The sequence below is a fragment of the Panthera tigris genome, chromosome B2 (genome assembly GCF_018350195.1).
Source record: "Panthera tigris isolate Pti1 chromosome B2, P.tigris_Pti1_mat1.1, whole genome shotgun sequence".
Taxonomy (NCBI): Eukaryota; Metazoa; Chordata; class Mammalia; order Carnivora; family Felidae; genus Panthera; species Panthera tigris.
The window spans coordinates 115977901-115998731 of NC_056664.1; the positions used below are offsets into that span (position 1 = coordinate 115977901).

Consider the following 20831-nt stretch of genomic DNA (forward strand, 5'->3'; position numbering starts at 1 on the left):
TCTCTAGTTCTGTTTCTCCCTGTCCTCCATCTAACTTCTACCGTTTTAACTTCCATATCGTCCTGCTAATAACATTTATATTTTGTCTATAACCATAACTTTGATTAATTACAAGCATTTCCTTAAAAGACCCCCTCAGATTGGCGGGCGCTTGGGTAGCTCAGTCATTTAAGCATCTGACTCTTGATTTCGGCTCCAGTAATCTCATGTTTCCTGGATCGAACCCTGCTGTCAGTGCAGAGCCTGCTTGGGATCCTCTCCCACTCTCTCTCTCTCTCCCTCCCTTGCTCAAGCTCCCTATCTCTCAAAATAAACAAACAAACAACCTTTAAAAAAAAACAAAGGGGTGCCTAGGTGGCTCAGTCGGTAAAGTGTCTGACTTTGGCTCAGATCATAATCTCACAGTTGTGGTTTCGAGCCCCGCTTTGGGCTCTGTGCTGACAACTTGGAGCCTGGAGCCTGCTTCAGATTCTGTATCTTCTTCTCTCTCTGCCCCTCCCTTGTTTGCACTCTGTCTCTCTCCCTCTAAAAACTACATAAACATTAAAAAAGACCTTCTTGGATTGTTTTCAGTGGGGGAACCCTGGGGGCACTTGATGTCTGGTTGCTGTTTGCTCTGTGCAACCGTGAAGGGGTGAGGGGCACTCCACTCTGCAAAAGGACTTGCAGGGAATTATCTATTCCTATTCTCATGACTGATTCTCATCCTTTACCCTCACCTGTTGTTTCTGAGGCCTGGCCTTCTTCAGATTCTGTGGGCCCCCAACCTGGCTTATACCCTCCTGAGCAAGGTGAGGGTACAGTAACTGCAGTGGATTGAGGGGGAGGAAGTACCTGAAGACCCCTGCTGATGTGGTTAGGGAAGCACATTGGCCCTGCTAAAGTGAAGATTCCTCTGCTGAAGTAACACACTTTCTCTTACCTCCTTTTCTTCATATCATCTTAATTCCTACCATCTTCCCTGCACAGTTACTCCCATTTTATTTAGTCTCTTGGTACTGTTTCCTGAAAACAGTGTTTTTTTGCTCAAGATTCAGATTTTAAATTAGGTAATCCAGAGGAGTCTTTTGCTTTCTTCCTATATTTTACTTCCTCATGGGAAAGGTATGTTCAAGGGTCCCCACTAACCCATGGAGTGGTTGGATGAGTCAGAAAAAGGTGTATCACTGGGTGAGATGCACCGGGCACACGGTGTGGTGAGCAGTAAGGTGGCCAGTTTCAGTGTCCCTTTGAGCAAACCTTTGGGTCAGATACAGACTGCACAGCCCCAAGATCCCTGGGCTTTAGAAAATGCTGAGTCTCTCTGCTTACTCCCTGCTGTGCACAGTGAGGGGCGGGGGGGGGGGGTGGGGGGGTGGGGCATGCCCTTTCACTGTTTGGTGACTGTGGTGTTTTGTTTTCTTCCTACTTTTTCCAGAAAACGATATCCCCAGAATTAAAATGTAAGCTGATAATAGACCCCTAGTGGACAGAAACATGGATCACCACAATGGACCCCCTGAATATTTCACTCTTTCTCACACAGTGTGCCATGATTTTCATATAGGCAATACCTGATGTACAAGAGCTGATCACTAAATGTAGATAGCCCCCTCCCATCTCCAAACACTAATGCCAGAAATCTAGAATGGCCAGGGTGCTTCAGATTTTCACAGTTGACAAGATAGTTATATTGCTACAAGATATAGGAAAGTTGAAGAGGAAGGCAATTTGAAAGGAAAAATAAAATTACTTTCTTTCCCTATTTAGTTTGAGATAGTGTCTGAATATCTGTTTCAATGTAGATGTCATGTGGGATTTTCTTTTTAATGTGTCAGAATTAGGTTCTAGTGGTATACTGGAATTTCTAAATTTCGTTGGAGAAAGTAGATAGCAAGACAGAATTTGGGGATTAGAAGATCTGCTTTCAAATTAAGTGCGTTGTGTAGTCTATTCTGATTCATCCCTTGACTTGACTCATATGGTAAATATAGTCCCTAGAGCCCAAATCTTTTTAACTGATTTCATATTTGATCTCCAACTGCGTGAGATCATTTCTTACTCTTCATTGGCCTAGTTATAATACTTACAAGAGGTGCTCATGAATTATTTATTAAGTGTGTGGTATTAAGCATGTCCACATTTAAATTTTTTACTTCAAATTTTTAAAAACTGTAACCATATATTTAATGTACTTAATGTGTAAATAGCATTATGAAAAACAGCACAAAGGGTAATCAGATAATCAGAATTCTAACCAGTCCTCAAACCAGCAATAATTATATGTTTTCATTTGTCCTACTAATAAAAATAATACTTTTCAACTTTTTCCTGGTTTATTCTTTTCCTTTATTATGTTTTCTTTTCTTTCCTATTATTATTCTTTCCTTTAATATTAATATTCCTAATAATTTCTTCTTACTTATTAGTTTTTGAGTCCTTATAATAGCAAGATTCTTTTGACATGTTGCTATTGGTCTATGAACCATAAAGTTAAACACTGTGAATCTTGCAATAGTATGATTAAACATTAAGGCATTTCTAATGAGTGTTTGTTTAGAAGTATGGTCATATCTTCTCCAGTCTGTCCTATTTAGTATTTGCTTTGTATAATTAGATGAACCAAAATACATAAAGAATACTTGCAAGGTCATTTTTGAGTTTTTATTTCCTACATAAAGGACCATGCAAATATTAGCAGAGTACATATTGAATTCAAAAGGCTCAATAAAATACGGTGTTAGTCAAGTTGTACATTTTAACTCACATAAAACTTGTATTTTATTCTGTCAACCACTGCTTTAGAAGTCAAACAGTAGTTTTGACTTCTTATTAATATCTATAATCATTGGAATTTAAATTTTATAGCAGTGTAATATTAATGAGAACATGGTATAAATCCATAATTGATATGACAATTAAATCTGCCAATAAAACTGGTGAGGATCTTTTTCCTCCATCAGCAATTCAGCAACTTATCTAAGAAGTAAGTGATTCACACAATAGCAAACATGAAAAAGTCAGTGAGTATCTAAGCCACCTAGAAAAAGTTGAATCTGTACGTCAAAATAGTGTTCATTAAGCCACGCTGATTTTAGTGATTTTCTCTGTATGTGATATGTTCATTTGAGTCAATAATTTGAAAAAATTCTAGTGGAAACAAAGAAGCAAAGTGTGATTTTATGATCTAGCATTAAACATGTTTAAAAATTCAGGGCATAAATGCTAAAAACCAAAGGGTTTACGTCATCAGTCCGAAACATAGCAACTCTTTGGGGTGATGGTATAATGCAACATAGGTGAGAACTAATTTCATTCAAGGCAGCTGTACTCTCAGAACTATTTAGGATTTCAAAATATAAGTGTAATAGTCAAGAGGTGAAATTACCATGCTGGGTTTGACTTTACATTAATTGGAAAAAAAAATCTTATGCCCTCTGAGAATGTTCTCCAACCCCATAGACACTGCTCCATTGCCTTGACTCAAAATCAAGATCCCCCGTAGTTTCTGCTGATCCTGCTTTCAACAGCTCGTGCAGTTCCTGCCTCACTGCAGCAAGCCAGTGCCACCCATAGGTGCTGGAGCAGTGGCCGTCATGCTGTAATTGGTGAAAACCTATTCTCACTTAGCTCTGTGCTTTAAATCCTCTCTTGATTGCCCTTCTTGGTGTTCTCATCAAGCTGAAACTTGACGGTCGCAAATTCTAAATGTGCACTGTGGAGGATTCCTGTTTCATCCAGGTCTCCTCTGTATGCTCACTTGCTTTCAGTCTTCCACAGAGATTCATCTAATCCCTCATCCCATTTCAGGGCAAAGTGTGCAAGGCCAGGATCGACCGCCTTTCAACAGATTTCTGATTGAGGCCATCTCTCTGGGTTGTTCATGCTCACTTTTTATTTACTATTTTGTTTTAATATCCTGTAGTATTTTTTTTAATATAGGTTATATTAAAATACTTTTAAAATCAGCACACAGTGATTTCCTTATTTTAAAATTGTCTATGATATTTTTAATTATTACAAAAGCAGGTCATATCTGTTATAGAAAAGTAGAAAATACAGACAAGCAAGAGGGAGAAAATATAAAACTTTTATAATGTTGTTTATCTGTATATACCTTTTCCTATGCAAGTAGCTTTTCTGGGAATGGGTGATTTTACATAACTGTTTTGTAGCTTAATGTATAATTATATTTAATTAACATCACATGCACATTTTTTCAACATTCTCAAAAATTGTATCTTTCACAATGTATATAGGTTTAGATTCCACCATTCCTTCTGGGAATGATTTTACCATAGTAAAAAATTTCTCCTCAATTTTTAACAGCAGTCTAAGATACCTGAATATAAGTTTCTCCTGATATGTACTTCGTATAAATACATTACAGCTAATCATCAGCATTTACATGTATCCCTGCACATTCTGAACAGTTTTCTTTATTAAAAAGATTTTAAACTTAAAATCATCTAGGTTATGTAATATCTTTGCCCATTATCCCCTTTGGAAATATGCAAGACTTAGCTTCTAAAATAAATTATTGTGTAGAAAGCAATGGAATAATTCACAAACCATGCTGATGAATTTTAAATTACTACTTTCTCTAGCAAATAAAAACAAAAGAAATATCCTACATCTGTCTTTAGAGCCAACTCTTTCAATGAATTCAGAGAGAGAGAGAGAGAGAGAGAGAGAGAGAAAGAGAAAGAAATAAAATTATTTGAGAACCATTTAGAAATATAATAAAAGTATAACATAGAAGGTAATATAAACAATAGCTTTCAAATTTGCCTTTGAAATAAGCTTAACTTCAGGTTCCATACTCACATCTTCTTCTCCTAATAGAGCCTCTTCTGACAACAAAACATTGTGATATTTCCATGCTCCATTATGGTAAGAATCACTTTCTTTATAAGGGATTTTTTGTTTGTTCTCCACTACAGTTCCAGTAAGCAAGGCAGTCTCTCCATATTTGAATAAACAGAGCTTACTCAGGTGTCTGAGACAGCTAAAAACTTTCTTTTGGTAAATCAATCAGTTCCTTCATCTATTAATCAGTGACATGATACTTCATCAAGAGTCACTATGAATATTTAACAGATAATAGGAAGAAGAAAACTAACATGTATCAAAAGCCAATTAAGTGCAAAATCCTTTGTAAAATCTTTGTAGACATTATTGTTTCTTTTTTCCCCTGTATCTTTCCTTTTCTAATAATGTCTTAAATTAGCTCATGTTTTCTATAAATACTTATTAATAAAAGCATACAGCAACCTACACATATTTTATTGTGTATATTATAATAAACATTTATATATATATGCACACACAGAAAAAGAACTTATTTATAAAAATACAGTTTCTAAAAAGCAAGAAACACATATCGTGCAACTCTAAGAACCTCATTTATACTTCACATATGCCGTAGACACAGCTCAGAAACTCAGATGCAATGCTTATGAATATGTATGAAGTGTAATTAGCTTGGAAAATGCTGCTTCATCACCTGTCCTGATATTGTTGATGTGCTTCGGTGACTTACTAAGCAATGTTGGAAAAGGAACTCTTCAAATTCCAATGAGTTGAAACAATTCCGTTCATCCATAACATGTTAGTATTTTTCATTCTGTTATCATATGGAAGGCTTGTCTCTTAAACCTGGGTGGTTGATATGCTGTTTATAACTGACAGTTGTATGCCATCATTCCTGTACTTTAATATTTTGGAGTGCTTCTTGAAATACTGAAACCTATCTTATTCCTCCACATCCCTTGAACCCAAACTCTCATTCATTTCCACTGCCCTTGCCTGAGGTTACAATTCCCTTTTCTCTAGCCTATACTATCATAATAGCCAACCGGTGTCTCTTTTTTCTCCCATAAACCTTCCCAGTTCACCTTCTGGGACTAAGGCTCTGACCATACCCTCTACTCAGAAACTTTCAATGACTCCACGTTGCTTATTGCTCAGTGTTTTTAGCCTAATATTCAAGCTTTCCAGAAATGGACCCTAACCTAACAGCTTTACTTCTTCATACTTCCCTTCATAAACTCTCCAGGCCTTTGCAAATGAAATACTTTTCCAGCTCTCCACACATCAAAATGTCCTGCCTCCTTGCCTTTCTTTTCCTTACCTGAGCAAGGAGTGGTTGACAGAAAACCCAGGAAGAAATCATTGGCTTCCTGAAAAGCAGGAAAGACAAGATGCTTTGGAGCAAAAGGGAGGTCATACTCATTAATGCAAGAAGATAAGAAATTAGTGGCAGGGAAGTCTATCAACAGATGGACTTCAGTCAGGTTGCAGTCGTGTTGCTGGCTAAAGGTACCAGGGTTCAGTGGAAGTTAAATACGTTGATAATCAGACTGATCAGAAAAAAAATCAGTATCTGATATAAGGAATAAAGAGGTAAAGTCATTAAAACTTCTTCAGACAGTAATATACAACTTTATGCCAGAAATTCAACAGTTTGAATGAAATGGACAGATTCTGTGAAAATTACAAATCACCAAAATTCACTTACAAATGAATAACTTGAAAGTCCATTAAAGAATTGAATTTGTACTTAAAAACCTTACACACACACACACACACACACACACACACACAATTCAGCTCCAAATGACTTCACTAGTGAATTCCATGAAGCATTTAAGGAAGAAGTAATAAATTCTTCAGAGAATTGAAGAGAATAAACCATGTCCCACCTCATTCCATGAGGCCAGTATCACTCTAGTACAAACGAGACAAAGACATTACCAAATATATATACATATATATATATATATATCCCTTATAAATATAGATGTAAAAAGTCTTGACGAAATTATTACAATTCAAATCTAAGCATGTGTTAAGATACAAACTAAGGAAATATATATTTGCAAATTATATTATCTGATAAAGGATTTGTATTCAAACTTTGCATTGATATCTTTCAAAACTCAGTAACAACAAATAACCCAATAATAAAAATGGGCAAAAGATTTAAACAGATGGAATAAGTATATTAAAAGGTGTTCAACATTATTAGTCACAAGGAAAATGCAAATTAAAACCAAAATGATATACACATCCATAGCATGTCTAAAACTTAAAATGACTGACTACATCAAGTATTATTAGCAAGGATGTAGATAAATTTAACTCTGCTGGTGGGAATTTAAAGTAGCACGAATAATTTGGAAAACAGGGTAGTAGTTTCTCAAAAACTGAAACATACCACCATATCATCTAACTACTCCACTTCTAGGTATTCATTCCAGGAGAAATGAAGGCATATGTTCATGTAAAGACTTGTACACAAATGCTCCTAGAAACTCAATTTAGAATGGCCAATGTTGGGAGATAGCCCAAATGTCCAACAAGAGGTGAATGAATAGATTAGGGCATATCCATTTAATTTTTAAAAGGATCACATATTGATACACAGCATGGACAAATGTTGAAATAATTATGCTGAGTGAAAGAAGCCAAACAAAAAAGAACAAGCTAGATGAGTCCACTTATGTAATATTTTATTAAATGCAAATGAACAGTGATGGAAAGGAGAAGCAGTGTTTGTGTAGAGTTGAGAGGAAGTCAAGGAGGTCAAGTGCAAGGGAGAAATCTAGAGGAAATGGATGGTTTCTCTACCTTGATTGTCCTGATGGTTTCGTGGGTGTATATATGTCAAAACTTATCAAACTGTAAATTTTAAATATGTGAAGTTTATCCCTTAATAAAACTGTTGAAATCTGTAAAAGGGTAGAAAAAAATGAAGACTGGTCACCACTATCCATAGTCCCTCACAGCTCAAACTTTAGCCTCTTTCCATGTTGTCTGATTCTTCCCCTCTTTTCTCTTACCTCATTTCATTAATTTTCTTATGTGCAGCAAATCAACTTTCTCTCCTTCCTTTACCCCCATGCCTCACTTTGCATATCCAAGATTAGCTTTAAAATTTTGGTTGTTAAATGCTTGCCAGATTATATTCTTGTAGAAAGACATTCACATCTCAAGGCTGCAGGGAAAGCTGTTTCCCTCTTTCCTTCCTTCCTTTCTATCTTGGTCTATTTTTGTCTAGTGCTATGAGTGACCCATATGATCTGGATGACTCAGGATCATCATTATCAACATTAGTTATTTTACTACAATTACACGGGCAGCTACTGAAACCTACTTTATCCCTATCCAAATTGATTTGGACTTCGGAGCCTTACATTTTTTTCTCTACTTGATAACTTCTCCTTCCTATTGTCAGACAGATTGTCAGCTGTCACTTCTGCTGTTTTCATGTGCCTATTTAGAGAATCTTCATCCTTCTTTTTTTGTAATTTCCTTTCTCTGATCTGTTTTGATCCAGAAAACCTGTAACCAAGGGAGTAAGAATGGAATGTAAGTTTGGAACAAATATAGGACCTTAGTAAAGAACTAAGACTTATTTTTTTTTTTGAGTAAAGTACACTGGATTTGTGCCAATTATATTGATGCACTTACCTTTTTAATTTTTTTTAATAAATGAAACTATATGATGTTACTGTATCTAATTCCCAAGATAAATTATAGGCCTAAGAATTTCTGTGTTCTCAGTTGAAGAGACTGTCCATTTTCCATAGAATAATTTTCTGGGGTTATCAGAAATCTCTTTATGCAAGTGCTAGATATATATGCGCCATTTCCCTTTTTATTTATATAGATGTATCCAGTATGTCCTTTTGTAGATACCTGTTCTGTGAACAGATTATTTTTTTTATCTTTATTTTTATCAATGTTTCAAGTTTGGGTTTTTTAATTTTTTATATATATATATATATATATTTTTTTTTATTTTAGAGAGAGAGAGAGTGCTAGCAGGGGAGAAGGGTAGAGGGAGAGAAAGAGAATCTTAAGCAAGCTCCACACTGAGCCCCGATACAGAGCTTGATCCCACAACCCTGAAATCATGACCTGAGACAAAATTAAGAGTCAAATAACCAACTGAGCTACCCAGGTGCCCCTCAAGTTTTTATTTAAATTTTAGTTAACATAATAGTGTAATATTATTTTCAGGAGTAGAATTTAGTGATTCATCACAGTGAAGTGCTCTCCTTAATACCCATTGTCCATTTAGCCCATCCCCTGCTAACCTCCCTCCATCAACCCTCAATTTGTTCTCCGTAGTTAAGAGTTTCTTATGGTTTGCCGCCCTCTCTTCTTTTTTCCTTTCCCTATGTTCATCTGTTCTGTTTCTTAAATTCCACATATGAATGAAATCACAATGGCATTTCTCTTTCTCTGACTGATTCATTTAGATTAAATTAAAGTTTGTTAGGAGAATACCTGAAAGTAAATTTTACCACAACGGTATCAAGTTCTGTGATCTTTCCTAGTTTAATGCTCAAATAATGTGACTGATTTAAAAACAAACAAACAAAAACACGTTACTGAGGCACTTGCAGGTATCTTTTAAGAGTGTTAGGTCTGGGATAACCTGAATTAGCTTTATAACTTCAACAGTAAGTATATTTAGCATTCTCTAGCTCTTCTGCTTCCTGAAATACTTTTCCAATTTAAACTTTACACATAAGATCCTATTTGATTTATCTCTTGGTATAAATGTATTATGTGATGATATATGTGTATTATGTGATGATTGCTAAGGAACAAACACTATTAAGACAGATAACTAGACATTAGGTTAAACGATCCTTTTCCCATATCATGCTGCTATCTTTTTGTCATCTCTTTTAAGTCAAGCCTCCACAAATACATCTTTGCTGGGAGGTGATTTTAGCTCAGAGATTGTTATTTAGAAGACTTCGTTTTGCTGTAGAACTTGGAGATGTGTTTTTAAAGGGAGTGGTGTTCTTCCTCATTTGAAGGAGATAAGAACTCCCCCCCCCCCTTACCACACAACTCAAGTAAAATGTGATTAGGGATTAAGTCAATAGATGTGTTCAGTTATTCATCTGCTCAACTATTGTATAGCATTTAATTCTGACCAATTGTATCCTTGCAACACCGCCAACCATCATGCTTTGAGCCACCTCTGCATCTCTTGACTTCCATAGTATCATGCTTTCCTGGTTTCTCTTCTCGCTCTGGTATCCCAGGTACCTTGCCAGCTCCACTTCCTGAACCTGCCCCTCACATGTTAGGATTCCTGAGGGTTCTGTTCTAGGTCTTCTTCTCCTCTCCCAATAGATAGCCTCCTGACTTTAATCACCAATATGTGCTAATTTATAATTCTGTAGCCCAGAAGGCCTCCCTGGAAGTAAATCTGTATACTGCTGCCGGCCAGATATGTCTACTCCATAATTCTATGGTTGTTGATATGTGACACTCTTTCTCTGTCCACAGGCAACAGGTCCTCAGGGTTCATTAAAGGAAGGAGCCAAAGGTTCTCTTCAGAAAAGCTTTGGGGTTCTTAATGAAGCCAAGAAGTTAGCAAATGATGTCAAAGGTTAGTATGACCTCTCTTTATTATTATTTTCAGATTAATTGTAGTTTGTTTTTTTAATGTTTATTTTGAGAGAGTGCGCACACACACATGTGTAAGTGGGGGCAGGGGACACAGAGAGAGAGGGGGAGAGAGAATCCCAAACAGGCTCTATGCTGTCAGCACAGAGCACAATGCCAGGTTCTACCTCAAAAACCATGAGATCATGACCTGAAGCAAAATCCAGAGTCAGCCGCTTAACCCACTGAGCCAACCCAAGAGCCAACCCAATAAATAATTATATTTCTAATTGGTAGGATATTTTGTCACACTATTGGAAAAGTGAAATTATCTCACCATGATTTTTATGATTATTTTTATTACCTGGATTTAATGCAGCTTTTCAGTATTTTGACATCATATCTCATTTTGCACTGGGCAATATTTCATAATTTTTAACCTAATTTACATAACATCATATTGCCTATATCTAAAGTATAGTAACTTTTTTTAAATTAATTTATCATTTTTTAGAGAGAGAGAGAGAAAGGAAAGAAAGAGTGTGTGAGCAAGAGAGGGGCAGAGGGAGAGGGAGGGAGGGAGAGAGAAAGAGAGAGAGAAAATTCCAAGCAGGCTCCACACTCAGCACAGAGCCCCACATGGGACTCGATCTCATGACTATGAGATCATGACCTGAACTGAGATCAAGAGTCAGACGCTTTACTGACTGAGCTACCCAGACGCCCCAGAGTAGTGAGTTTTAAATTAAAGCATAACAAGCGTTTAAGAGTACTAAATCCCACTTGTTTTGGCTTCAGAAATAATAGTCACAAAGGAATGAATTAGACATCATACGAATGTCCTTATGAAACTTTCAATTTGATAGTGGTCACATTTCCCGAAAAGTTTTCATGCTTTTTAAGTACATTTTTCTTGTGTTTTATTCCTAATTCAGTCATCAAAGTACATAAAATATCTACGTCAGTACATTATGGGCTTTGCATTAAAAATGTATTACTCAATATAGCTGCTCTCTAGGTAAGCTATTGTATTTATTATTTCATTCAAATATCTCCTGTTTTGTTTTGTTTTTTTTTATTTCAGTTGCCTCCCGTTTCTCTCTGCCATCTCATTCCTTACCATTTTCTGGCTTGCATGCATGGCCCCAACCTTACTGAAATACTCACAGTCTTTCCAAAATATACTACCATTCCAAGCCTCCATATTTCAGAGTATCGATCCTTCTCTTTGGAATCCTTCCCCACCTTTCGTTCTTTTTCATTTAATTACCTTCCACCAGAGCTTCAAAATTAAGCTCAAATGTCATCTCCAGGCAACTAGACACTCCATCTGAACTACATGCCCCTTCTCACTGCCTACCTTTCTTATAGACTTGTCAGCCCACAGCAACCTTGTACTTATATCCCATCTTCTTGAGGACAGACACACTCTCTTCTTCTTAACTTTGCATTTCTGGTGTAGAATATCACCGTGACTAGCTCAAATCAGGAAAGAAACATATATTCGAAAAAAAATGTTTAAAAAGAATGGTACTCGTCTTTACTAACCTTCGAAACAAAAGAGGTTTTATAAGCATTTACATTTGTCATGCTTTAAACTAATTGTCCATTGTCTCTAATAGAGCCCAGTAGGAAATTACAACTCCTGCCTGCATTATACGTGGTACTGTATAATTTGGACTGTGTGTCGCAGGTGAAAGAAACCTCTATAAACATAGTTCTATGTAGTTCTATGTAGGGCTTGCTCTTATCCTAACCTGAAGAGTAACAATAGAATCCAAACCTATTTTCCTTTTGGACAAGTCGAATTGACCTCATTACTTTGTGGCCACTCTTTCCCATCCAATACCTTTGCTCAGAGCTAGGATTAAGGTAAAGTGAGTGAGGTTAGGTCGTGCAAGTGGGGGGTCAGATCCTTTTTGATTTCAAAGTTTAATATTTTGTGTATCATAGATCTTCTTTGAATTAGTTTTAATTTTTAAAATACTACATCAAAATATTTTTCATTTGATTAAAGTGCCCCTTTAAATTTTACTCCTGAGATGAATGCCTGAGTCACCGCACCTCACTCCCAACCCTGCCCTTCCCTCTGTTTTTCTAAAAATACTGGTGTTATAAAAATGAAGAAATAATTCAATCTTTAGAGTATTTTTTTTTTCCTAAAAACAAAAAAGAAGTCTAAAGACAGGCATAGTAGAAAGTGCTAGGAGACAGAAATGTTCATTAGTTTAAATGTCTTTTTTTGTACTTCAGGTAGTACATTATTTAAAGTAATGAAAACCCACAAACTACTCCTGTAATAATTTCTCCAAAAATCCAAGCCAAGGCTCTGACGAAGATGGGAATGTTTTCTTGCTACATTATGACATTCCCCTGATTTGTGGCCAATTACACAAGTTATAAAATGGCTGTTAATCAGAGAAATGCCATATATTACCACCAGGAACTGCTGAAATAGGCCCTACAGAGCAAAACTCTTGACAGCAGCTATTAAAATCGAGATTTAGTCATTTCCCTTTCTCTGGTGCCTGGAGTGAGAAGGAATAAAAATGGGGAGGCCAGTATACCCTCTGTATTTCTAATTTGTTACTTGGTTCAATTTGGTACAATCCGGTTAGTTCGTGCTTTAGTCACAAATGACTTAGTGCTTCTCCCTGCCATTTTCATGCTGCCCTTGCCTGGAGGGAGTCTGAACTTGCCAGGAGCAATTTGTTTTGCTTTTAAATTTTTGAATATACATTTGTTAAAAGTAAATTTGCCCTTGTACACAGTTGAAATTGGAAACCAGTCTACACTGATTGAATGTCTATGGAGGTAAAAATCATTTCCTTGATGGATATGGAACTTGGGACATATTGATGATCGAGAAGAGTTAGAAGATGAATTAATAACAGCAGGTGAATTAACACTACTTTGCAGATTGACAAGAGATTTTGTCAATAAAATAGCCAGTTAAGTTCTCATGGAATGTGTGTAAGGCAAGTAATGAAGTCAAGGATGGGATATTACAAGGTTGAGAATACTAATATTTTACAATTATGTACCTTATCTTACATAGAGTAAGTTTTCAATATTATTTACTTCTTAATTTATCCTTAATTTTTGTATTCATACAAATAAGTGACATCAATCACTTATGAGTGAATAGATAACATTTCTATAAACTGGATGACACTCATATGAAATAAAAAGATCTATTCCCAAACACAGACATATTGATTCGGTGAATTGCATGACGCATAGTACTGTCCAGCACAAAGAACAGTAACAAAATTATCCCAAACATGAACTTTTATCAAATTAATCAATATTTTTCTTCTATGCTCTGATCCTCCTAACACTTGGGCTTTCAGTCCAGACAAGTATATCAGAAAAGTTCTCCCTTCATGAATGTAATACAGTTGTAATTACTAACCTGGTAAGATTCTACAATGTTATTTTAGATTAGCAAAAAAAAAAAAGAATAAACAGAAATGCTGTAGTGCTGTTAAACCAAAGTATGATACAGGAGTTAAATTTTGTCCAAAGCATTCTTTCATTACTAAACATGTACCGCCTTTGAATTCACATGCTACCATTTGCCAAAATCAGCCTTTCTAAAGATAGGCATATGAAAGACAAAATCTGTTCCATTGACAAAAAAAACAATTCTTGGATTAAATCGAGGAAATTGAGCCTGGATCCCCTAGTCTCCCATAGTCTGAAGAACAAAACAACCTTTTCCCATAGAAATTGCTGAGTTTTCATACAGAGCTGTAGTTCCTCCTTGGGAGTGTGAATAGAGAAAAACCAAGATAATGAAATCAGGTTGGACTTGGTGTAGAAGTTCAAATGTAAACTGACAAAGTAGTGGCAGATATGGACAAGTAGGAATTGTTGGACCAGACAGTACTTGCCTTACTTGAAGGTATTCTAATTCAATTTCTTCTAGAATACCTTGCTGGCCAAAACAAAATGAGCAGGCTCACAGTCGGGCTTCAGAGTTTGTCCTAGAGGTACCATAAGTGTGTTTTAATGTCTGGTCATTTTGGTTTCTTGTTACGCTGGCTGAAGAGAGGATTTGCCTCTATTTTGGTATCTTAAGTCTTTGGATATCCTGCCACCACACAAGGACCCCTTCCCTCCTCTCCTCAGATTTCCTATTATGGCCCTTTCTCTAGTGGGAAGAAGGGCATATTCAGTTGCACCTGAAATTTACTGAGGGCCTTTCAAGCACTGTGCCCATGATGAACAAGACCTCATTTGGCCCTTTGAGTTAAGGGCAAGGTTTCTCAGTAATATGCTTCCCTGTAGACCCGCCCATTAAGTGACCTCAGAGGTTCCCACGAACGGGAACTCTAATATACATGTCTGGGCAAAATAGGCAATCAGAGATCAGACATATCTCAAAGTTGTGACAGCATCTGGGGAAAAGGAAACATAGGAATAACATCATGAAGGAGGGATAGAAGTACAAAATGTGGGAAGACTGGCATAGCAACCTCATCAAGTCAGTGACAGGAGGCCAGGGACAGGAAGCAGGGTCTCACTTTTGCCCAGCTTTCTTCCTTATGCAGCTGCCCATCCTTCTGCAAGGCCTCAGCTTCCTGCCCTGGGTTGTGAGGTTGACCTAGAGGGCAGACTTTTTGGAAATCTCAGTATTAAGAAGACAAAGGACTGTATAGGTGGGTGAAAAACTAAGAGTAAAGTGATTTGAGGAAAATTGTACCTCCAATGTTCTTAAAATGTTCATAGAAGAAAATATATCATGTAAAATAATAAAATTTAAAAATTGTGTAACACAATCATATATTATGTAATTTAGTAAGGCTGGCCACCTCTCATATATAAAACAAAATCATTTGATTTGAATAAACACCAGCAATTTGAATTATACCACGTTTGTACAGTGGGACCAACACTTTAGCCCACAATTAGTCTGGCTCCAAAGCCTACGCTTTTACGCATAGCTGGATAAAAACACTGAGCTTCTTCCATAGTTAAGAAGGTGACACAGTGACACTTAATGATTCTAACAAATGCTTGATAAATGAATAAGTGGATGAATACCCAAGGTAGCAGAAATCTCTCATTACCAGGAAGGTCAAAATCAAGATATTTTACATGACCTCATGCCGATCCCTTGACTATTTCAAACTTTCTGCTTCAGAACCACACATAAAAATGCTGCAAATATTATTAATCTGTTCTCTAGCTTAGAAGGTGCCTTCACAAGAAAACATAAAGCACATTTGTGACAAATGAAAGTGACATGGATTTTTTTTACAAGGAAATCCTAAAGAGAGGATATTCCTTCATTTTTGTTTAAAGAAGCAAATCAGAAGTGATAAGGATCCATCAAAGTAGTAGTTCATAATAAGACAAATATCATGGTAATCAGGTTCATTGCAAAATGTTATCTGGATGGCAGTTTGGCAGGAGAGATTCCATTTAACCAGACCCCTTGAAAATTAATAGCCATTCTGTGAATTTCATCCTTATGAATGAGAGATTCTCTCAAGGTATTTGCTTGTGCATAAATAAAAACTAAAAATTGCATTTGAAGAATGTAATGAGTTTGGATAGTCAAATAGAATATTTCATTAAAATCTGTTTAAAAGCATTCTTATATTTAGCTGAAACCTATTTCAACATTATTGAAAACTGGTAAATACATCAAAGCAATTATCAAGCCAATGTGAATTATTTTGTTACCATTGACTGCCTGTCATAAAGCCAATACTTTCTCATATATCCTCAGATTTATTTCTCATATCAGTCATACAAAGAAATGTGCTGTCCTCATTTATACATGTAAAAAGGGATAGAATTGGCATTTGAACCCAAAACTTCCATCTCTAAGTCTTATAAGGATTTCACTGCACCACATGACATTTTTAATGACTAGAATTTTGTAAAAGATCATTATTGATGATGAAAGAAATAACATTTACAGCTTTAAGATATGGCATAGCATTGTTCAAAGTCACCAGTTCTAATCTAAACTCTAAACCCTATTCAGCACAGCTTCAGAGACATGAGTAAATGTGTACTCTTAGTGGAACTGACTTACAACTCTGTCTTGTGATTTTCACTTTGAATATGTCTGCCTCACAATGTCAGCTGACAGGCAACAAAGGGAAATGTCATTGTCCGAATGTTCGCAGTCTACCCTTACTGCTCTGCTTCTTCCCCTCACTTTAGGACCTCTGCCTCTGCCAAATCCATTTCTGGACATTTGTCTTCTCATGTGTGAGGACAGGATGAGAAAGGGGGAACCAGAGCTGAAAGCATGGCATGTGTGTATGGCCTTTGAGGTTTGGTGACTGTGGTGTCTAGAGAGAAAATAGAAGGAATGACTTGATTACAGCTACTGGGTTCAAGAGCCGAGGAAATGAGAGGAAATCCTCTAAATGTCGCTATGAATCACAAATCTGACCCTTTCTTGTTCTTCAGAAATGACAACTAAAGAATTGGGTTAGGTGTTCTTTTAACTATTAATAATTCCATTTCTGTGGTCGTGTTACAGTACAAACTGGGCCAAATGTAATCTTCCTTGCATGTCACCTATGGAGCCACTCTGCCTCATGTGTTTTCATTTAAAGCCAACCTTGGAGTGCTTATTTTTCGAGCTTTTCATTGCTATAATTTCTCAAGTTTTCCATTTTGAAATCTGCACTACTTTTCTGTACACAGCTTCTATTCACCTAATTCTATTGATGAAGCTATAAAGTATTTAGATTGGGTTTGAGAAATTCCAGAAACTACTTCAGGAAAAAAAAAAAAAAAAAACGATCGGAATGTAAGAAAGGATACATCAAGAAGGAATCCGAATCAAGTAGGTGAAACATAGAATTCAGAGTGGGGTCAGAATATTCACATTTTTATTTTCTAGTACAGAAAGCAGAGGAGCAAAATTACTGCTTTGGAACTTGAGGGACAGCAGCAACAATGTACTTCGGATCGGTCTTTCTTTGGAATAATTAGCCTGCTTGTTCAGCCAGCATTTGCTCTCTGAATGCACAAAATAGTATAAACCAAGTGATGCCCTTTAAACTAATGTGTTTTTTTTTGTCACTGTACATGAAGATCTTGCTTTCCAGAACATTTTGAATGCTTCATTATTTAAAAAATCAAATCCAATCAAGAAGCTAAGAAATAAAATTTGTACTGTTCCATTTCCTTAATTGATGAAGACTTACAAGTTAATATCAAAAGAGCAGCCCTTTATTTGTAAGGGGTTCATATAGCTATCACAGTCATAATCAGACTGGCTTTCTTTCTGAAAGTAGACTTTCAATGACCTATCCAAAGATTTTATTTTAGTACAAACAGTGAAAATAACAGAAGTATTAAAAGAAAGATGAAACATGATTGACAGAGGAGAAAATCTAATTACTTGGAAACTATACTTTGAGGCACTGGAATTGAAAATAATAACATCTTAGTGACTGAGATGGACACATTGATGTTTTAGAACCATGCTTTGCTGGGATATTTTATGCTTTGTTTTTCAGTGACGTCAGGTCTCTGGCTTGGAGCTTGAAAGCAGATGCATTAAACTGTAGCCTGTGCTTACCTTACTATTGTATAACAGTGGTTTAATCTATCTGCCTATAAAGCCCTTACATGAAATGAAGTGGGTCATTAATTAATATGTTCAGTCCTCTTTTTCACATTCAGAGCACTGATCGTTAAGAATCCTTGATTCATCTTCCTTTCCCTTTGCTATCCTTCCCAGATGAAGGCCAGTAAAGGCCAGGGTTGTTCTCCAGCTGACAGGGGCCTGCTCGGTTCCTCTGAGAAGTCAGGTGCACTGCCTCTACGAGGGGTATGCATACAACCAAATCAAGGCCATTACGGCACAGTTGTGTGAGACCTAGTCTGGCCTGGCCTGGCCTGCCCACGCTAGGTACCAGGAAAACGATGAAAACAACAGTTTTGGTGTTGGCAATAGCGGTCTGCCATAGTTCAGGTTGCTGTAGTCATTTTTTATTGTGTTTTTTTAATTCTTTTAAATAAAAGAATAGAAATATCTGCACCAAGAAAGCAATATGATCGGCATGACCAGGTACAAAATGAAAGGTTTTAGTATACCACTTCCCACACCACCATCAACTCCCTTGCTGCTGTAAGTACTGTCAGTGTTCTCTGGTATGTTCTGTGCCACCTACCCACCACCAGACCCCACCCTGACAAGTCTTTATATCCATGTGTTGGTATGTATATGGTATGTCTTGCTCATTTTCATGAGAAAGATCTTAAGGATCCTTTTTTTTCTTTCATATCTGCACCCACTCACCTAATTCTTTTTAAAGACTACGTATGTACTATTGCCATAGTGATATAAACGTTCCTTAATACAGAGCATTTTTGCTATTTCTCCTGTTTTGCTATTACAAATAAAGATCTAACGAACATTCTGGAAGATACACATTAACATAGTTTCATAAGTATATCTGCAGGCTAAATTTCTGGCAGTGCAATTGCTGGGACAAATACATGTCTATTTAAAATCCTAAGAAATGTATTAAATTGTTCTTCAGAAAATAACATCGATTTGAATTTCCACCAACACTCTTGCAACCACTTGGTATTATCAGACATTTAACTTTTCCCAACCTGATAAATGAGAAATGATATCTTACTCTTCCTTTGTATGCGCTAATCTTAGGTGCTTTACTTTAATTTGGTAATTATTTCTACTTGTAAAAATGTGGAACACTTTGTACATCTGCCTGTCCTTTCGCACGTGGGCATGGCTAATCTTCTCTAATATTCCAAGTTGATTCTGTACATAGTGTTTGTGAGAGGCTCATGAGATTTCTTTAACTGGGGCCAATTTTTTAAGGCAACAAAGGATGAAAATGAGAAGAGAGCTGAGGTGAAAGGAAGGGAGGCCAGTGTGGGTGGGGAAGAACGCCACCACCTAGCATGCCCTGCGGATCCCGGCTTTGATTACCAATCCCTAGCACACTGTGGCCATGAAAAGCACAATTTCTGGAATAAGACCACGTGGGTTTGAATTCCCTGCCATTTACTAATCATGCAAATTTAGGAAATTTACATAAATTCTCTAAGCCTCCATTTCCTCATTTGTAAGTCGGAGATGGTAATAGCACATATATCTTGAAGTTACTGTGTCATATACACATACACACAGACGGCCGGTCATTGCTGTCACCGAATGTCTCTGCCAGTCCAGGCCAGGAGGGGACTCCCTCTTCCCTGGTCCTTTCTCAGTGTTCCTCTTTAATTGAGGACTCTGCCTTTTATTTACATTTTACATTTCTGTAGAGCTATTTGAAATGATTAGCATGCATCTCACCAGGGAAAAAAAATTATGGCATAAAAAACTATGTAAAAAAATTTTTTTTTAAGAAATGATCTGCTTTATCCATTCAGAGAGGTAAAAAGTATTAGAGGAAGCCCAGAATTTCATATCTTTCATTTATTCAATTACACTGTTCACTAATAAATGATGCTTAGAGAAAAAACAAGACAGATTCAGTCTTCTTTTTTTCATTTTTTGAATTTTTTTTTAGATTCAGTCTTAAGATATATTTGCAAATTGATGTGTATTTAAGCAAAGCTTCGAAACTTATGTTGTTCAATCAGCAAATTGGATCTTTATTTTCTTTTTCCTAAAAGATTCCATAACTTTATCCTTTATATTGTTACACTCAAACTCTGAACCTCTTAGTTGCTATTATAATACAAACTAAGCCAAAGTTTGGACAATGTTAAAAACTAGTGGAAAGAAGCTGAAAAATGTACATTTGTAATATTAAATTATCTCCAATAAGTGGGGGTTTTTTTGTTTAATGTTAAAGCAATCATGCTAAGGTAGCAAGAAAAAACCTATAGAAAGCCTATTTGAGAGCAGTTTATAAAATATTATTTTCTCTATTGGAAATGCCAATTTATCAGAAATGTACTAGAAGTTCTTTCATTCCTATGATTTGTATTTCTCTTTCAAATAAATATTAATGTGATATTTACTGAAGTTGGGAGATTCTACTTAACAATAATAACTATTTGAGATTTTTAAAAGCCAATCCAAATGATCCATTTTGGTAATGAAATTTTGAAAATAATTATATTCATGGGAATGATGTCAAGAGGGCATCATTATGAATGCAATAAAAGATTGATTCTTTTGAAGTTTTTTCTCCATAGAAAACCATCAAATTAAGTCAGAGAAAGATCAGATACCAAGAAAAAAACATGGTTGTAAAACACGTTGGAGAGTGAAATGGTTATTTCATAAACACATTCTTTTATATTATGATCTGAAATATATGTATTGATAGATGCCAATTAATTAAAAGAATTAAGTTAATTCTCCTGCCTTTTATAAGCTTTATATTAAAATAATTTGAAATGATATATCCAGATCAGAGATGTATAAACTCAAAGATGATTAAAATTATTTCATCTTTTTTGTTGTTTTCTAC

General features: G+C 36.1%; 1 protein-coding gene across 5 annotated transcripts in view; it reads left to right on the forward strand.

The window, feature by feature from the left end:
• LAMA2 (laminin subunit alpha 2) overlaps positions 1 to 20831 on the forward strand; it is a 609603-nt gene that overhangs the window by 502690 nt on the left and 86082 nt on the right. For all 5 annotated transcript variants that reach the window (XM_042987144.1, XM_042987146.1, XM_042987145.1 and 2 more), the window contains one exon: positions 10297 to 10399. In XM_042987144.1, the coding sequence (XP_042843078.1) occupies positions 10297 to 10399 (103 nt within the window). The remainder of the gene's footprint in view (positions 1 to 10296; positions 10400 to 20831) is intronic.